At 40.7% G+C, this 13,528-nt stretch overlaps 1 protein-coding gene across 1 annotated transcript in view; it reads left to right on the top strand.

The window, feature by feature from the left end:
- Nucleotides 1–6,326, top strand: part of LOC128737483 (uncharacterized) — an 88,223-nt gene extending 81,897 nt beyond the window's left edge. The window contains exon 4 of the mRNA XM_053832124.1: nucleotides 6,123–6,326. Within this exon, the coding sequence (XP_053688099.1) occupies nucleotides 6,123–6,326 (204 nt within the window). The remainder of the gene's footprint in view (nucleotides 1–6,122) is intronic.
- Nucleotides 6,327–13,528: the final 7,202 nt, after the last annotated feature.

Consider the following 13,528-nt stretch of genomic DNA (forward strand, 5'->3'; position numbering starts at 1 on the left):
AAACATCTGATGAGGCTGCGTAATGTATACCGGCGCCTATACCAGCGTACTGGGGACCGGCAGAAAAAATCGATGGCAAACAGTCTTTCTAGGGTTATCCAGTAGCGAATTCGAATTCCACCTCATTCAAAACCATTCTGGTCTTTGACTAAAGTCCTCAAAAAGAAGCCTAAGCTTGTCCCTCCTCTTGCCGCGTCAGGTGGCTCAGGCGATGCAATTTTGCTGATCACTCCAAGTGAAAAGGCGGACGCACTGGGTTAACAGTTTGTAATGTCTCACAATCTGGGAATATCAGCCCACACGAGTACTCTGTTGCCGAGGGAGACGCCGAGCTCGATCGATCAGACAACTTGGTACCTGAGAAAGAAAAAATCACAACTGAAGAGATGATAGTCCATGTCAAGGGATCTTAAAACATGAAAGCTCCCGATTTCGATAGCACGTTTAATATCGAGCTCAAGTAGGTACTTGAGCTGCGGCTCATTTACTTTTGTAACAAACCTGTTCAACCGGTGCTGGGAGCTTGGCTACTTCCCTTCAAGGTGGAAATTGGCTAATACTGGAATAACAGTGCTGAATCCGGGGAAAGATCCTGCTGTTTCCAAGAGCTATCGGCCCATCAGCTTGCTCTCGGCCCTCTCCAAGCTGTCTGAGAAGTCAATCCAAAACCGGATTCTTATGTTCGCTGATGAGAACGGTGTCTTCCTGGAGGAACAGTTTTGATTCCGCAAAGGAAGGTCCACCATCCATCAACTCCAACGAGTTACCAACATAATCCAGTGATACAGGTCGATATCCAAGACGACAGCAATGGCGCTCTTGGATATCGAAAAAGCATTTGACAATGTGTGGCACGACGGACATCAGTTCAAGCTGCATCGGTACAATTTTCTGATCAAGATCATCAGAAGCTATTTGTCATGCAGAGTGTTCCGGATCTGTTCGCAAACATTTAACATTCCTGCAGGTGTGCCTCAAGGAAGTATCCTGGGGCCAATTTTGTATAACATATATACATCTGACATCCCTCCCCTCCCAGAGGGTGGGGTATTGTCTTAGTTTGCGAACGACACAGCAATCATCTACGAAGGTCGTGTCATACGTGCCCTCACATGCAAGCTTCAGAGAGGTATGGATACTCAAAAAACAAGTTTAAACCAAACCATGAGTTCGACGAATATTGGGTTAAGCAGTCGCTTCGGTGTGATCGAACGCAGCAGTAACATGTTTACCGGTGTGTTCTTTTATCGGTCCAATTCGGAGGACTCGCTTTCGGACCAGAGATTACTGATAAAAAAAATACTTCGCCAGCTGGGCCGACGCCTTTTCCAATGGAATTCGTTGATGCGTATGAAAGTCAGGAACGTTCGTTCTAACCGATACCGCCCGACCATGGGATGGTTCGTGAAGATTTGAGCTGGTTTCAAGCCTACCAGTAAGCCGAAAACAATTGCTCGGCGCGTTGATAAACGCTGGAAACAACGTAGAGGAGTCATACGACGTACGAGAAACGAGCAAAAAGTAGCAAGTGAAATTGCTAGAGCCACTGGAATGCTGTCACGGCCAGCATCTCAGAGTCGTCAAAACACTAATCAAGGGTGGTGCAGGTCAACGCCGGTCATGGTAATCCCGGATACAAAACATTTCGCGCAGGATAAAAGATTGGACGAGTATATGAATGGAATTGGCGAGAATAAGGCAACCCCTAGATTGGTTGCCAAACACTTTTTTGAAGATAATTAATTAAAGATGGAAAGTTGTAAAAATTTTAGTTAGTAGAAAATACAATTTTTATTCAGTTAATTTCCGAACAAATAAATTCGCATTAACGCTTTTTATGACAACTAGCACTACTTTATTTTATTAATTATTTAGATTAAATATTACTACTAATAATATTTTTTTGAAACGATGGTTCTACAATTGATGAAGGGACGGTAGGGGAAAGAAATGAAAATTTTTTGGTGAAGGAGGGGAAGAGCGGAAAAGGAAGGGGGGGGGGGGTATTGGTAGCTATGCTTGACAAGTAGTCATTTTGACTCCTACCTTTTGTCCAATGCTGGAAGGTGCATGAGTCGAACCAAGCTGTAATCTGAGATTACAACCGGATTCGAACCCACAACACCCGCCAGGGCATGTGGTTCGCTGGTACTTGTACCTTTGAACCATAGAGGCGCTGGACAAAAGGAGACCGCAAAATCCACTTCTCAAGAATAGCGACGCGTTTGGTTGGGTTATCGACACATATTGTGCCGCTTCCTGCATCAATTGCAGATTACCATCGAGCGAGAAGTTTTAATCTAACTACTATTTACTTTCAGGATGACGACACTATGCCGGCCCTTACGACTTGCAAGGTACTGCACGTGACGTTGTTCGTCTGTCAGCTTGTGTTAGCCGCGTTTCTCGGCGCGGGTTTTCGAGGGAAAGCCCCGTTCCTATGTAATAGACTAATCTCAAATTTTTAGTCTTGACCTTGAAATGAGGTCATACATATATATTAATATTTTTTTGAAACGATGGTTCTACAATTGATGAAGGGACGGTAGGGGAAAGAAATGAAAATTTTTTGGTGAAGGAGGGGAAGAGCGGAAAGGAAGAGGGGGGGGTATTGGTAGCTATGCTTGACAAGTAGTCATTTCGACTCCTACCTTTTGTCCAATGCTGGAAGGTGCATGAAAAAATTTGAGATTAGTCTATTACATAGGAACGGGGCCTTCCCTCGAAAACCCGCGCCGAGAAACGCGGCTAACACAAGCTGACAGACGAACAACGTCACGTGCAGTACCTTGCAAGTCGTAAGGGCCGGCATAGTGTCGTCGTCCTGAAAGTAAATAGTAGTTAGATTAGAACTTCTCGCTCGATGGTAATCTGCAATTGATGCAGGAAGCGGCACAATATGTGTCGATAACCCAACCGAACGCGTCGCTATTCTTGAGAAGTGGATTTTGCGGTCTCCTTTTGTCCAGCGCCTCTATGGTTCAAAGGTACAAGTACCAGCGAACCACATGCCCTGGCGGGTGTTGTGGGTTCGAATCCGGTTGTAATCTCAGATTTACAGCTTGGTTCGACTCATGCACCTTCCAGCATTGGACAAAAGGTAGGAGTCAAAATGACTACTTGTCAAGCATAGCTACCAATACCCCCCCCCTTCCTTTCCGCTCTTCCCCTCCTTCACCAAAAAATTTTCATTTCTTTCCCCTACCGTCCCTTCATCAATTGTAGAACCATCGTTTCAAAAAAATATTAATATATATGTATGACCTCATTTCAAGGTCAAGACTAAAAATTTGAGATTAGTCTATTACTACTAAATTATATTCTAGCCTTTTAAAAGAATAATGAATGCTAGGGGTTTTGAGCCCGCCTAGAAACCACAGAATCAACTTCGAGTCCGCTAGTATTGGTATTCACTTGGCATCCAAACTGGATGGGGGATCATAAGTCATGAGCTGTGTTTTGAATTGACCAGCTCGTTTTTTATCGGTCCATGGCAATTAGAAGACCGTCTTGAGCGGCATTTAACTGAGTCGTAGTCAGTTCCTAGTCTAAAGAAAGATGGCTAATCTCGATCTGCCTTGCGACCTCCCAGTAAGATTCGCCGGAAGGAGAAAACCGGCATCGCTTTGGGCTACTTCGGTTTTCGCTATTCTAGTAACGTCATCCGGGGATACTTGCAACACCGGGGTTACTTGCAACACTTTGGCGCATCGCGCTTTTGACAGCTCTAACGCATTTGTTTGTTAACATAACCATTTGTACCCAATGCCATTTTGAAGGACGTTTATCTATTGTTTAGTTAGGTTTAATCCATTACATCATTGTTTTGCTTGTTTTTATACGATTGGAAAGTAATTTCATTTTCAGAGTAGGAAAAATGGATGTGCAAAGTTGCGTCAGTTGATTGACATGGAATTATTCTTTATTGTTTGGTTCCTGTACACAATAAGTGCATCATATAAGCTAACAAATAGCAACTTTGAGCTTTGTTTATATTTTGAACTTACAGAAGAAACGATGAATTCGTGTTGTTACTTCCAATATGGTGCGGCTTGCAGCACTTGTAAAAAGAGACATGATCATAATAGACAGTATGTACAAAGTAAGTATGCATCTGTACGATGTTAATTTGTCTTCCACTATCTCCAGAAAAATAAAAATTGTGAAAAATTCCACGTGCCTTGAAACGGCAATTTGGAGTTCGCCGACATGCTGCATTTTCACCGAATATCTTTAAAAAGGCGATAGACAAAATTGGGAAACAAAAAATGCCTCCAGCATCTCTTGTTTTACTACAAATACATTCAAAATATCTAAAAATAGTCATTCGCGGTTTGAAATCAAATTTAAAATCATAAGAAACGCAAATTCCGAAAAGTGTTGCAAGTAACCCCGTTTACTGGGTAACTTGCAACACCCCTATTTTCGGTTCATTCTACAGATTCATTTAGTTTATATTTTTTCTCATAATCATAAATCAAAAGTACTCACCACCCTACAAGTTTTGGCCACTTACACTTGGACCTAAACGGTATACTTCGAAAGTTATACTAAGTCAAAGTTCAAAAGTGTTGCAAGTATCCCCGGATGACGGTATGTTTTTCACAGACTGTGTGAGTATTGTATGCGCTGGCTTACTTCTGGTTGTTCCCTGGAAATAGATGCATTATGACTTCTTTCAGAAGGATTGGCTTCTCTGCGCTACTTAAATGCTCCGACCTCGAGAATCATTTGATTTGGTCAGATATAATTTGGGAATGGAAAGGCCAGTGCTTGTTGCCCGGCTTCATCCTCAGGAAAGTTTGAGCAAAGTCTTCATCCTTCTCTTCTCGGACGTATCAGGTTTTTCTTCCACTCTACCGAGTCTGCCATTTCCGGCCTAATTGTGATGTCACGTGACGGCACTCCCAGTCGGTTCATTGTGAAAAGGTGTTTCGAGGAAAAGCCGTGAGAGGTTTCAGACCACATCAGTGAGTGGTTTCAGACTGATTTTTGCTTGCAGTTTTCTGATCGAAAAAGAGACAAAAATCAAACCCACTGATTACCGATAGACCGACCTGCACATCAATTTTGGTTGATCTTGACGATATTAAAAATCACAAAACCCATTTCGATTCACTATGGTGAAGTCAAGCTTCACTTTTTTCACAGTCGAACAAATTGTTAAGCAAACGAATTGCGGGTATGATTTTTTCGTTTCGCTTTTTTTTATTATTATTATTCAAGCACGGCAGAAAACGGTAACAACCGGTACATCGCAAATCCTCCGATTCGATTCGAAAGAAACCGTTTTTTGCCTTTGATACCGTCTACCAGCGAGTCATTTTTCCAACAAAAGCGAACAAGTCTATATATACTTCCATAACCGGAATCGACTCGGTACGGTTCGGTTTACATGAAAGAATGTTCCTTAATAGAAGCTGATATCATCGCATGCACGCGTGATATTTCAATATCTTCTCCCCAATTTCTATCACCCTTCCATTCAGTAGCATTCAGGTTCGGTTTCGTATCCTAGTGTTCCCAATTCTAAAAATGCCGGTTGAAACTGGCTGAAAAATTGCACGCTTAACCGTATTATGTACACAACCATATTCGGCTCGCAACGGTATCCAGGCAGGGTTTCAATATTTTCCATCCCTCGGTGAATGAGTAAGGAAAAGCATGACTTTGAAAAGCTGATATGCCGCTGTGACTTCCTACAGAATGGCAGTCTGGCGGCTCAATTCGTCTAGAGTGAAAAGGACGAGGTGCTACTGGAGCTACGTTATCAGTCTGTCTTGATCCGTCTCTTTCAAGATGAAAGGATCTACCTTCGCAGTGTATGAGTATAGGCAAATTTATAAAGGAGAAATCCTTTGTTAAGCTAGGATAAGAGGTTCTGCAGATTTCTCTATGAGAAATTGGCCAGATTAACGAGATTTCTCGTAGTTAACTGCACGGTTCGTTTGAAAACAGGCCCCCGGTTTTCGATCCGAACAGAAAGTGCAAATTTTGATGAAAATCTTTTACTATATTTAACGGCTTAAAGATTCCAACTCGTTTTATCCTGCTCGCGAACAACAGAAAGAGCACCCATAAATAACGCCCATTTCTCTGTTATTGTTTTTTCCTCTTTGCAGCTGTACCTGTCCTCCAACATCACGCTGGCCGACTACAACATGGGCTACTGTCTGACGGGAACGCTCGAGCGAGGCGACGCCCGATCCAACCAATTTCAGACGACCCACTTTGCCGTGATCCGGCGGTGTTGGCCGGCTCACGAACCGGACACCTCACATAAACACCAGCAGCACACCTACATTGATTTTCTCTTCAATCGATGATAGCAGCATCAACAACAACGGTGAGAGGGTTAGCGGTGCACTCCACAACCGGCACCCGCAGGGTTTTTGCACGAAGTCCTAACAGATAGTATACAAAAGATAGTAATAATAATAATGGCCAAAGAGCGATGAAACTAAATCACCAAAACATATACGTACTGAAGGAAAGGATATACGATGTCAGGCGCGCTCGTAAAAGGGGTAATCCTGCGCTGCTCCTATGCTGGTGCTGGGTGGTTGGCTGGCCACGGAAGCGGCCCATAAAAAATGCCCATAATTTCCGCTGATATAAATTTAAGTATCTCCTTCACTAGCACGGAAGGTCCCTCCCTGCCTGGGTGGGCGGAATTATCAGGAGTGTTTTATGTTGTCCGTTTATGAGAACAGAAAATAATCGAATGGATATGATTTTCTTTCCGGTGCAAAACATAACCTCCGCCCGGGAACAACACGGGAATTCGGTGCCGTAAAGTCTTTCGAGCAGATCGGGTTTATTTCCGGTGCCTTCTGCTGTTCCCATCGGATGTTTATGGGATTTAATGGGCCGGCACATCTTGGGAGGTAGTTTTGAATCTTTATGGTAGCTGGTATCGGACTAACAAATCTACAGTTTGATGATTGACTGATTTGCTATAGTAAAACCTAAAACTTTGCCTTAGTAAAACAGAATGTTAACACAATTCGATTTGTTTAGTTAATTTAAAACCCAAAGAAATGCGTTCCAAAATGTATTGTATTGTCAGACGGGTTAACCTCCCTTTTTTTAGCGATTTTGGGTAGTTGATGATAATTCCCGTTTACTTCAATGAAACATTTCAGAATAGTTTACAAATCAGAAGTACAATTTAATTCAGTATAATTGATTAAACTCAAGTTACAACAAACTTCTCTAGAGATAACTCTCCGAGGGGACTTATGGATATATTTAATACCTCTCTTCTTGAATTCAATTTTATATAAATTCGTTGTAGACCAAGACTTTCCTATCTGATAAGAAATCACTCTGTCTTCTAAGTGAATAAATTTGGAATGAACACTAAGAGCTCGTGAGTGACTGGATTAACCAACCCAAGTAACAATTCTAAAATTCTAAAAACAATTCTAAGATATGAGAACGAGTCATATGAAACATATAAAGCTGACTGCTAAACTCGATGAAAACTATTCGTAAAACCGAATCACAGATCTTATTGCGGTTACTTACATTACCACAATAAAACTAGGTGTTTATGCAACGTCACCTAAAAAGCCATTTTAAGGATTCCCGTGGGCAGGCGTATCAACACACGGGGGCGTAAAAATATAGAACTCTTCTTATTGAGGCTGCTTTTCAAACTGCAATTAAACTTCACAGCTTACTTACTTACTTTAGCAGCCGAGAGCCGGGGGGGGCTCTTCCCGTATCAAGAATTCCTTGTACTCGGTCCTGGGCTACTCGTCACCCATTCGTTGCGCATCTCGACACAGGCAAGTCGGCTTCAACCTGGTCGAGCTATCTAGCACGTTGGACCCCTCTATTCCTGGCGCCGGTGGGGTTCTTGAAGAGAGGATTTCACTGCACAGTCGTCCAGCATCCTTGCGACGTGGCCGGCCCACCGTAGTCTCTCAGTTTTTACCAGGTGTACGATGGGAATCTCTCTAAGCAGTGCCTGTAGCTCGTGATTTATACGCCTCCGCCACTCTCCGCTTTCCGTTTGTACTCCACCAAAATAGTCCGCTACACCTTTCGTTCAAATACGGCTAGTGTACGTATGTCTTCCGTAAGCAAAGTTACTGTCTCAAGTTCGTAGAGGACCACTGGTCTGATTAGCGTTTTGTACATCGGCAGTTTTGTGCAGCGGCGAATGCTCCTAGATCGAAGTGTCTTGTAGAGGGAAAAGTAGGCTCGATTTCTATTTTCTTTATAAAATTTAATGTAAAAAACTGTCATTGTGTAAGCCAGAGCTTTTAGTCGTATCGGCCGATATTTTTGCAATAAGTAAATTAATCGCGTAAAAATAGATCCGCTATGATTTACGCGACACCTTGACGTACGGGCTTATCCATTCTGCCTATAAGTGATAACCATAGATTTTAGGGGTTTTGGACCCTCTGCTCGAGAGCTAGCACTCAACATTCGCATGTGTTTCCTTCCCTGTCCGCATACGAGCTTAGTTTCCACCAGGATTGGTTACCCAATTTCCACTAAGGTTACATATATTTAGGTTCATATATTTACAACAATGGTGACAGATTGACAATTGTGACAGTTCCACTGTTTTGCTAGTAACAACAAAGCGATGATGTGTTCTCCTCTCTTTCATATTTGCTTGAGTAAATATATCGGGGTGATGGCGCACCCACAATCTTTCGGTTGGTACCCAACTGTTTTGTCAACAAAACTACCATCGCCCGCTATATTAGGCAGTCTAATACCTAATTTTGTTTCACACTCCCAATTCTTTATTATTTGTAAGACTGCTCTTTGTTTCTACCACCGAGTAGATGTTATCGAAACGGAGTCAAATTTACACTATCCTAACCAAAGGTGAGAAAAGGCTTTTCGTGCAGTGATTAATTGGGTGGAAATAGCTTATTCGAAACCAACCAGCACCATACGAGCGTAAACATAATCAAAAATATTACTGATCCTGATCAATGACAAACAAAATAAAACAGTCCAGATGAAACCGAAAATCAAACAGCTTAAAAACGAAATATATACATACTAAAAGATGTCTTTTGTATTGTTCGATAAAGTATAGCGCAAAATATAAAATTCAAAAGTAAACAACAAACAGAATCAAAGAGAATCAAACTCCCAATTATTGGGCCACAAGAGAAGGGATAATATTTTTATAATAATCGTTTTGTAAATAGTCACTCCGGTCGCGGACATCAACCAGCTGCAGTAACGATTATTGTGGGCGTACAACTGGGTTGGATTGGTGTGGCAAACCGTGGTCGGTACACTCAACTGTCAAGTTACAGTTTGAAAACACAATGCGAGGCTGCTGCTGCTGTTGCTGCTGTTGAAAATCCCTGCGCTTATTGCACTCAACGCCGCTTCCCAGACTAGGTGTCGTCGATCCAGACTGCACACATACACCAACACAAACACAGTTTTACTTGTTATTTTACACACAGGCACACATCCACGGGCACTCTTGGTTCGATTTCGATTGCACATGAATGGTTCAATCTGATTATTTGACGATCATTGTTTTCGACGGTCGCTTCACCTTCTGTCGACGTATTTTGGCGCTCTGATTGAAATGGGAACTTGCTCGCGAACGCAAAAAAAATACCGAAACCGAATCGAATCGATCGGTATGTTTGCTTTCACCGGGCACTGTGTTTGCTGATACAAGATATCATCGGTACGCATGAATTAATTCTGTCATTGTTGACGTTATTAATAATTCTATCAATATCCGATGAGCGCTGTCGCTTTTGTAATGAAAATGTCCGTTTAAACCAAAGGGTAAACTAACTTTCAGTGTACTGCATCATGAAAACATTGATTTTAGGAGTATTATTTTAGCATTGATTTCCGAGCTTCAATGGTAAATTTGAAAAAACACACAGGTTAGAAACAGATATTGGTTTTCCAATGCTACACAAATAACAATATCAAACTCGACTAACACAGCTAACTCACCAAACGCCATCCTTCATGCTGACACGGATTTTCGGGAAATTGCTCCAAGCATCCGCATCATCTGTAGAGAGTTGAACCATACATTTTGAACGTAAATTAGCAAACATTCCCACAAGTGGTTAAAATGTTTCCGTAGTTTAAACAAACGAAAACAACACTCAAACAAACACACGCTCCCGCACTGGCCCTCGTTTGGCACCGGGAGACGAATGAATGATATTTATGTCCTGCCAGTATCTAACGTCCATGAAAATAGTTGTTTGTATAGCACACTTACATAGAAAGAGAGAGACAAAACAGAAAATTTACTATCCAACTTTGCCGCTGCTGTAGATTACGAAGCTGAAATTTCGAAATACATAGGCTGATCCGGGCAGCATAGAGTGTATGATGAGAGGAAGCATTATTTTCGTGGGTTTATCGTTTATCGTAGTGATAGGAGGAAATTCAAACGAGGAAATTGCTTCAGGCGCTTGCATTACATGTTAGAATTAAAGTGCGAAACAAACGAGCAACCAACAGTATTAAAACATAAATCAAGATAATTAACGCCGGATGCCTAAGCTCTTCAAATTTTTGTAAGGTTAGAAATTCAATCAAGCAGACAAAATAAAAGTACTTAAGAATAAAACGCAACCAAAGAGACATGGAAATGTGCGACTGAACAAAACAAAAACAAACTTGCACATTTTTGTACATCTAACTATCAACAAACCGCCTATAGAATACCGAACTCCTTCCGAAAGATTATTTTTCTATAAATTATCACACACACCAGGCAGCTTCTAAAATCAGGCAGTGTTGTAGGCATTGTAGCGTTGTTATACTTACTAGAAAGCAAAACAAAAACAAACAAAAAATGTTCAGCTGAAAAATTAAATTCACACACTATATACTAAACGCGTAGCTTAGGCTTACTAGGATAGCTTATCAAATCTAAGCCCGCCTCCAATTGAAAAAAAAATTGACAGTAAAGAAGTGCAATCTATATTTTTTTCTACCTTAAACGCCTACTAACTAGAGCAAAGTGTGTGTATTTCATGCCGATTGATGAATTTTCAAACCATAGGAATATAAATACTTCCAGGATGTTGACAAACACGCTGTCAATGCGATAGGAATTATCTCTAACAACAATCGTCCTGGGACTCTGCGAAAAAAAAGGCTAACTGAACATGAACCGAATGTCAATACAATGTCACCCTGCTTACTACTATGTATGACCTTTCAACAAAATAGTGATTATCAAACACGGACAGGATGTGCACTGTGAGCAGATGATCGGTATGTAATGGGTTAAATGTAAAATGTATAGTTATATATTTTAATGTAAGAAAAAAAAACCGTAGTGATAAAGATGAACCATTTTGAAAAAACTGGAAATTAAAATATATGTTGTTATAAATAGTTCGTGTGCTGTTTTGTTTTTAATCAATGATATCACAATGATTTCTTTTAATGAGAGTCACTTGCGCGCTCGGACACAAACCAAAGGTGGGGTTACTTATCACAAAAGTAGCGGGCAAATGGATTGAAAACTCCGGACTTTCGGATGCAATTGGATTTAGAATCAGTTTCCAGTCTCTTAGTTTCCTTCCATTTTCTTCTTTTTTTATCATTTTTCTTTTTTCTGTCACGTGTTTCCTGTTTGGTTGTTACATTCTTCTATGTTTCCGGCCTTATTTTTTTCTTATTTTACCTCTGCTTTACCTCATTCGTTTTTATTAATTTCATTCTCCTATTATCTCCCTATTTTCGGCTTTTTCTGTTCCATTTTACAATTTTCAGTCCGTCTTTCTTGTTTTTTTTTCTTCTTTTTCTGTCCTATTTTTCCGTTTTCTTATCCATCTTCTTCCTTTTATATCCCATTTGACTTCTTTTTCCTGTTTTCCTCGTCTTTTTTATTTCTCGCTATTCTTCTTTTCCCCATTTCCATTTCTTTATTTCTTATTCCCTGTGCCCTTACCTGTCTCGTTTTTCCTCTTTTGTTCACTAGATTTTTCTTAAAGGCTGTTTGTTCTTTCTTTGTTCCATTATCTTCCTTTCCTTTTCCGTTTTTCGCTTTTTCATGAGTCCTGATTTTCCTTTATTCCGTTTTTCGTCTCTTTTCATCCGTTTTTCCTCTTTATTTTGTCATTTCGTTCCGTTTAGAGTCTTTTTTTTAAATCCAGGTTTCGTCTTTTTCGCTCTGACGGAATTCACACCAACTCGACCAGAGTTGCATTCAACTTGCGGTTCGTTTGATTGTTTTTTGAAACCAGTCAATCTGCCGTATGCCAGACTGCGGTCAACAATCTATATGTTAACTCAGTATAATCAATATATATATAATGCCAGTGATATTTTGGTGGCAAACATATTGCTGGTTCGTGTCTTGGATACGGGAACAACATTGTCAAATTTCCCAATAGAAAATTTTCCTGCCGACGAAATACCCCAAAACGAACAAATCGGGTGATTTACGTGATTTACGGAAAAGCAGAAGGATTTTTTATTGAGTTGCCTTTTTAGTTTGACAATCAGATTCCCGTTTCGAAACGATCACTCACACATATACGCATACAATGTAAATACATAATTTTCAAATGTGTGATGTTTACCACGAGCACTGAAGCGACACTGGCATTCTATATATATTGATTCTACTGTTAACTCTGAAAAGAATCCAAAAGTTCTTATTGAAGAGTGAAAGCTGTAAACTGATTGAGAGCATAAAGTGACAAATATTTTCATTCCTCTTTTTATCTTCAAATCGGCAACCCATACAAAAAGTAAGTCACCCGGTGCCAGTCCGACGCAACCGAATGTTCCGACCGACTTCTTCCATGCACTTGTAGTGGTTTTTAATAGTATTAAATCATACGATAACGCGGTTGCTTTTCATTAGTGTGGTGACTGTGGTGTCATTCGCTGCTCCAAACGGTAAAGGAAACTTGATCGAAGCGAAAATTTAAAAAAGGATCAGAACGCATTCGTTCTGCTGTACAATCAGAGGTATGACTGAACCACAGACAGACAGACATTACACTCGTCTTCCATTCTGCGCACCGATTAAACTGTCATTTCAAATTTTGCGTAGTTGGGAATGTTTCCGTATTCGTCAAAGTGGCGCTTTTTACCAAACGGAGAGGAATGTCTCTTAAAAAATATTAGCTAGTTCGAGGGATACTCGGGTTGTGGGATGTGTGGTACAATAATTTTTGTTGATTTTTCTTCCAAGTGTTATGTCTGTTTGTCTGTGACTGAACGAAGTGTGGCGGTACTGTACATAGCGTTCGAACTCCAGCACAAAACAGAGGCTATGAAATAGAACGGACGATGCGGCTGACTGCTGTAGAAAAGAAAGGAAAGGCAAAAGCCTTGCCTTGGCTATTCAAGGACGCTTACTCACGACTTTCGTTTCTGATTTTTCATCATTCACATTTCGACTTTGGTTTTGCGTCCTTCATTTATCATTTTTCGTTGTTTGGTTTTTTTTTGTCTATTGTCTGTAATGTTTCGTCTTTTTTGTCTTATAAGTTAATAAGCTGTCATATGACGCCTTTTGCTGTCGGCTTTTTGT

Source organism: Sabethes cyaneus, chromosome 2 (assembly GCF_943734655.1).
Source record: "Sabethes cyaneus chromosome 2, idSabCyanKW18_F2, whole genome shotgun sequence".
Lineage (NCBI taxonomy): Eukaryota > Metazoa > Arthropoda > Insecta > Diptera > Culicidae > Sabethes > Sabethes cyaneus.